Below are 6442 nucleotides of genomic sequence, written 5' to 3'. Positions count from 1 at the left end.
AGTGGCTGGGAAGCCCCCATGGGACTGGACTAGGCCCTCTGGATATAGAAGATGGTGGTTTGGCTCGAATTGTTTGGGGAACACCCAGGCAGGGGGATTGGTGTCCATCCCTGGTGCATGGACAGGCTTCTTGGAATTTGGTGCCTGTAGTGTGGTGCCCTGAGCAGCCTTGTTACAGTGGGAAGGAGCTTGGACCTGCCTAGGCTCAGTATGCTGGGTTTGCTGACCCCATTCGAGAACTTGATTTGAGGGATATGGGGATGTGGGGTGGCTTGGGAGGGAGAGCTGGGAGATTGGAAGAGGTAGGATCTGTGGGTGGTATGTAGAGTGAGTAGCAAATTTCTTAATAAAGAAAAATTGACAAAAAGGAACATAATATTACATAATACAGGTATTCTGATGAGCCATCTAGAAAGTGGATGACACAGAACATGGCATGTAGGATCTGGAGTCAAGAGACAGTCATGTAGTAAATGAAACAAATGGGCCACAGAGCTATGATTACAACTTTTAATTAATTTTTATTTAAAATTTATAATAATAGTGCATACTAAGGTGTTGCTTTGTAATACTTGATTTCAAGTGAAAGAACTTTCCTGTGTGGGGCTTTCCTTAAGGTGATACTTTTCTATCCATATTTCCACAACATTGTCACACCAGACATGTCACTTGAGTGGCATATGAGAGGGAATAAACTACAGGATGGAACAATGAACACCTTGCTCTCTAAGATCCAATGGAATTTCATCAATATTTGATACTTCATGTCTCTGAGAGTTAAGATTTTCTTACAAAATGAAGAACTAAGTGTTCCTTCTGAATCCCAGTTTGTGGAATCAGCATGGCTTTTCTGATATACTTTATGTTACAAAGAAGTTCTTGTGTGATTTGTCCTTAAAAATTTTTACATATGTATCCTTGTAAATGTTCTTATGATTACATATGGAAAATTGTGGTTCTACTCCAAAATTCTCTAATCCCACAAAGGCTACAATCTCTAAAGATGAAAAGGGTAAGAAATCCCCACAACCTCAGTCCAGGAATCTTTAAACTGAAATCTCGAGAGACTAAATCTACAAGTCTCATGAGGAAAAAAAACTGGAGAACATATCATGAGGAAAGGGATCAGAAAGCCAAATGCTGGGAAAAGGATCAGCCACAAGGTATGCCAACAATAAGAACTTCAAAGTGGCCAGGTGGAGATGGCATACCCCTAAAAATTAAAATCCCAACACAGCGGGAGACAGAGCCAGGCAAATCCCTTTGAGTTTGAGTCCAGCCTGGTCTACAGAGCAAGATACAGGACAGGCACTAAAACTACAAGGAGAAACCCTGTCTTGAAAAAACAAAAACAAAAACAAAAACAAAGAACTTCAATGTCAAAATGTATAAATTGTATTGGTATTCATGTCAGCTCATTCTGTATTTTAATAAATTGAAGGCTCCTTGTGACTAGCTGTAAGGCTGCACTACATACATCAGGGGAATATCATGGTTTGCCACAACATGTCTACAGGTTACTTGAACTCAGCTAGGCTTCAACCTGGAAATCACCAACACATACACAGATGCCAACAACTCAATCAGCCTTTGCTTGTCTTCAACGCTGCACAGAATCCTGTTTTACAATATACATATTAGTCTTTTTTCTTTTCTGTAAGATACTTTTTAGAGTTCATTCGTTGAAAACATTTGCCAATTGCCTTCTATTTGTCATTATGTGAGGTCAGCATCCACACAGCTCCCTCTATTCCATAAGTTTCTAGGGACCTGTGGATAGAGCTATGAAGATTACAGTGGGACTATAAGGGAACTGATAAAGATGGCTCGTTTGAGCCACTGTGAGCAACTGAAGCTTTTTACTCTACATCAGGACCCTGTCCAACCTGTGGGGGCACATTCTTGAACATTAAGCAGTAATCACTCCTAGCATGGGAGATGGCTGAGAGGGCAATGCATTTATATTGCAAGCCTGAGACTTGGGATTGAAACTTTAATGGGGTACCAAAGTCAGAGGGAATGGCAAGGCACTGACATGAACCTGTAGAGATAAGGGCTGCAGAGCAGAGAATGTTTGGAATCTGTAGTATCAGACATACTTATATACAAAGCTCCTAACAAGAAAGACACTGTCTCAAACAAGGCAAAAATAAAGAACTGACAACACAGTCCTCTATTGTCCATTCGTGCTGTGGAACTGAGACCAAAAAAAGCAGACAAAAACTCACAAAATCACAAGCACAGGCCACACAAAATATTCATGAGAGGCAATTGTATTACAATTCTATTCATTTATTTAATATATATCAGGCAGAAATTATAAGCTATTTAAGGCTTTGGAAAAATATTACTTAACATAAAACAGACTCATCTTCTTTATCCACAAAGACAGATGGAACAATCCAGAAGTTACAAGTCATGTCTTCAATGGTTACTTGCTGTTTAGAAGCTACATGCTTCTTCATCTACAGATGAAACAGTAAGCTGGAGCCCTGCTATTATCTGGTGAGGAAGGTACACAGTTCAGTCTGCTTTGTGGCAATTCCTCCGGTGACGGTGGTATGTAGATGACTGGCGGAAGCTACGGTTACACAGGGAGCAGGTGTAGGGCTTCTCTCCTGTGTGAATCCTCTCATGAGCTTTCAGATTGGTTTGATTGCTGAAAGACTTTCCACATGTACTACATTTGAAAGGTTTATTTTCCTGGTGTATGACCTTATGTACTCTCAGGTCTGAGCGAGTATAGAAGCCCTTATGACATGTTTTACAGACAAATGACTTTTGCTTCTTGTGTATTCTCTGGTGGGCAGCAAGTCTACTGGGATATTTAAAGGTTCTGGGACATTCCTCACATTTGTATGTCTTTGAGTCTCTGAGGGGTCTCTTTTGGTGACCCCCACGTGTGGAGCTTGCATCAGGATTCTGGCAGTCTTCTATCTGCTCTGGACTGGAGGTCATCTCTGGTTGTACCTCCATAGGGACATCTTCAGAAGAAGTTCCTCTATGAAATTCTTCCTGGTACCTAGAGGTGACTTGACTTGTTCTGCTTAAATCCAGAGGATTTCCATCAGAAACACTTCTGTCTTTAGGTTCGTTAAACTCAAAATGTTGGATAAGGGAAAGGGAGTCCATCTCATTTCCAGGACTACTATCCCCATCATTTACATCACTATTACTCCAGCCATTGTTTTGGCTATTTTCCCAGTCTTCATGTCCTGTGGAAACAAGACAGTCTATGAAACTGTGCCCAAGAAAAGATCCTGACACAACACCCTTCCTCTGTGCAGCTTCCTGACACTTACCTGTTGTCAATAACATGTCTTGGGGGATTGGCAAGGGTGTCCTTGTACTCTCTTGTATTGAACTTCTTGCTGATTGCTGTTCTTTCAGAAGGTTGATGGTTTCTTCTAAAGACATGTTCTTAGAAAAGAGGGCTTCCTGCCCCTGCATGGAGGTGTGAACCTATAAACAAAGCCAGAGGACCTTTGCCAATGAATCTGTGGATTTGTGGATGAGTGAAAACCTGTCCTCTAACTGATTGCACGGGATCACTGAACTATTAGTTAGGTCATTTGTCTATCTCTCATCTCTTATGGTGTTATTATGTCATTCACAAGTTATGTTTTCTAAAGTCCTTATTCACAATGTATTTGCAAGTGTTGAGTCACTGTACCAAGGGAAAAGGTAAGGTTAGGTTTCTGCAATGTCTAGCCACAACATTTTCTTCACCTGGTCAATGCATTGAACAAGGAAAGGTATTACTGTTCCAATTCAGAAAATAGAGACTTACTCCATCAAAAAAAGCTTTTCATTTTTTCCAAGGACTGTTCCCATTCCACCCAATCTAGGGCAACTATAATGAAATAGCTGGTTTACTGAGAAGATACCAAGGCTAGGTAGGACATATCAAGGACGGAGGTAGTCTGGAGATCGAGAAGACCCAAAGGAGCCTGTAAAAATTCTGACATAGACTTGCCTGTGGGTCTTGCACCTCTAGGGCTTCTTCTGTTAATTGATGGGTGTTATCTGTTCTAATAATTTTTTTGTTTAACAAAGAGTTGTATGGCTATTGTTTCTCTGTATCTCCTTAATTTGTAGCTCCTTATTTTTCCTCCTTCTCTTGCACCCAGGATCTATACTTATTACTCAGTGCCCAGAACCCTTAACATTTCTGTAGTCTTTGTCTGACAGATGGCTGCTATGCTAGAAGCTCCTTATTCAGCCTTTGATTAGTAATAGTTAGTTTTTTTCTGAAATTCTTAGGACGTCTACAGTAACTGTGTAGTTGATGTCCTTTTGGTGTCCTGGTGTCATATTGGCAATTGTAACTTTCTGCTTTCATGCGCATGACTCTGACATTTTCATTCCCAGATAGCTGAGGATTTCCCATCCCCCACTTACGGCCATTAGTCTGTCAGTGGTCCCTATCTCTTCCACTGTCACTTCACTTTGCTGTGGGAGTGGGTTGTATTTCCAATACCTATAGTTTTGGTTGCTAAATTTAACTACTAACTCTAGATAAAAACCCTTGGTTGATGATGCCCCTAGTATCATAGCTCTATTTCTAAGGGGTGTTGTTTTCTATTATTAAGTCCTTAATACAACTTACATTTGACTGAAACCCTTCTAACACATATATTGTCTCCACCTAAACATGCTGTCTCTGCTGTTAGGAACATGACAGCACTTTATTTGGAATTCAGTTTCAATCATGAAATGATCAGTTTAAAACAAAATCAAAGGAGTGAAATGTGGAATAAATCAAACTGAAATGACAACATGTGCTTAGAGTAAAAACCTGAAATAAACATCAGGGTGTGGTGGTGGACAGCTTTAATCCAGTACTTGAAGTGCTGGGAAAATATAATTCCTCTGAATCCTACTCAAGCCAGTTGAACAAAAGTCAGTCCCAAATGGGAAAAAAAACCCTAAAGAAGCAATGAAACAAGCCAACTAATATCCAAATTTAAAGTTTAAGGCAATAAGAAGTTATTTCAACCACGACATTTAGAAATGGATGTATGGAATGATTGAAAAATGTCACCACCTTGACCATTTCTGAGAGTAACTGAGAATTATGCAAACCTAGACATTTAAAGAAGTTTCAATGCAGTTACATCCAAATTAAGAATTTCAGTTCTAAAACTTTGAACTGCAGCACTTTATTATTCATCAGGTCTTTTCTTAGGGGTGTGTTGGTGTTGAATGCTCATTTAATAGCCACATTTCAGCATCAGAAATCATATTCTACATTCCTGCACATTGAGTTTTTTACATAGGAACTTAATGGCATGTTATAATGACAATTTAGAAAACCATTAACTCAATTAGATCCCCAGTTTACACAGCCCAGATCCTGGAATAATAGACTAGGTCTGAGAGCCAGAATTTTAAGTGTGTGCTGCAATTCCAACTAAACACTCTTAATTACAATATAAAATCACCTACCTAAATGAGTCATCTTCCAATCCCAGCCAGGGTCTCTATTCTAAACCCTTACAGGCTTTGCTCAAATATCATCTCCCAGTTTCCCTATCACCATGTAAAGAATCTAAATATAATTGTATCAGCCAAAAGAGCTATGAGCTTCTTAAACTTATAATCCCATTAAATTTGTATCACATTTACAGTAGTAAATAATCTCCATTGTAAATAATTGTTGGAGTGAAACAGACTCACATATAAAATCACTACATCTTCTTACTTTTCGCCAAATATAAATGACTGTCTTGATTGATAACTTAACCATCTCTCAACCAAGGTACTCACCATGATGGGAGGCTTCAAGCACTCATCAGTCAGATCCTCCATGAATCTCCCCAGGTTTCTGCCATTTGATTCCCACTTCTCTTTCAAGACAGACTTGTCCTTGTAGTGCCCAGTTTTGAGAAACTCAGCCAAGACCAGCTGAGAAATCATCTGCTCCTTGCTACGCTTTTCTGGCTTCAACCAGGAGTTAAACCACTTCCACATTGCTTGCAGTTCCTGCTTTGCACAGTAACCATTGTCATTTGTGGGAAAGTTGAGCTGAGCAGTTGAGAAGTTACAGATATCTTCTTCCCACTGTAGAGAAGTATCCTGGCTTGGAAGGAAGTTCCTGTTGTCTAATACAAGGCCACTTTCTGGTGACTGGGGTTTAAAGGAGTTGTTTTGCTGTGAAGCCATTCTGTTGAAACTCCTCAAAAAATTCAACTTTCTCAGTCAAGTATCTCTCTTGTGACTTGATGATCTATTTAAGAAAGTTGTGAATATGTTAAAGCTATAAATTAAACTTGACATAATTAAATAACAACAACTAAGAGTCTTATTACAGATGGTTTCTAACGTATTGAGGATTTACTATTGCTGTGAAAGACCCCATAACCACAGCAACTCTAATAAAGGAAACATTTCATTTTGGTGGCTCACTTACAGTTCAGAGGTTCAGTCACTCATTTTGGGG

At 39.5% G+C, this 6442-nt stretch overlaps 1 protein-coding gene across 1 annotated transcript; it reads right to left on the bottom strand.

The window, feature by feature from the left end:
* Nucleotides 1–2351: 2351 nt before the first annotated feature.
* On the bottom strand, nucleotides 2352–6165 carry LOC131904359 (zinc finger and SCAN domain containing protein 4D-like). Its single transcript, XM_059255483.1, has 4 exons — nucleotides 5770–6165; nucleotides 3303–3462; nucleotides 3034–3215; nucleotides 2352–2465 (listed from the first exon to the last, which is right to left on the bottom strand). The coding sequence occupies exons 1-4, from the start codon at nucleotides 6163–6165 to the stop codon at nucleotides 2352–2354; spliced, it is 852 nt and encodes a 283-aa protein (XP_059111466.1).
* Between the last annotated feature and the right edge of the window lie 277 nt (nucleotides 6166–6442).

Source organism: Peromyscus eremicus, chromosome 1, assembly GCF_949786415.1.
Source record: "Peromyscus eremicus chromosome 1, PerEre_H2_v1, whole genome shotgun sequence".
In the NCBI taxonomy this organism is placed as follows: domain Eukaryota; kingdom Metazoa; phylum Chordata; class Mammalia; order Rodentia; family Cricetidae; genus Peromyscus; species Peromyscus eremicus.
Note: the sequence above shows the minus strand (reverse complement) of the source record. Positions and strands in the feature narration are given on the sequence as shown.

Bases quoted from the DNA above. Each gene is read 5' to 3' on its own strand.
- LOC131904359 (XM_059255483.1), bottom strand. From the start codon at position 6,165: ATGGCTTCACAGCAAAACAACTCCTTTAAACCCCAGTCACCAGAAAGT. The intron at 3,463-5,769 runs GTGAGTACCTTG...CTTTGTTTATAG, and splicing joins GCTTGAAGCCTCCCATCATG to GTTCACACCTCCATGCAGGG. The intron at 3,216-3,302 runs GTAAGTGTCAGG...TTGTTTCCACAG, and splicing joins AGACATGTTATTGACAACAG to GACATGAAGACTGGGAAAAT.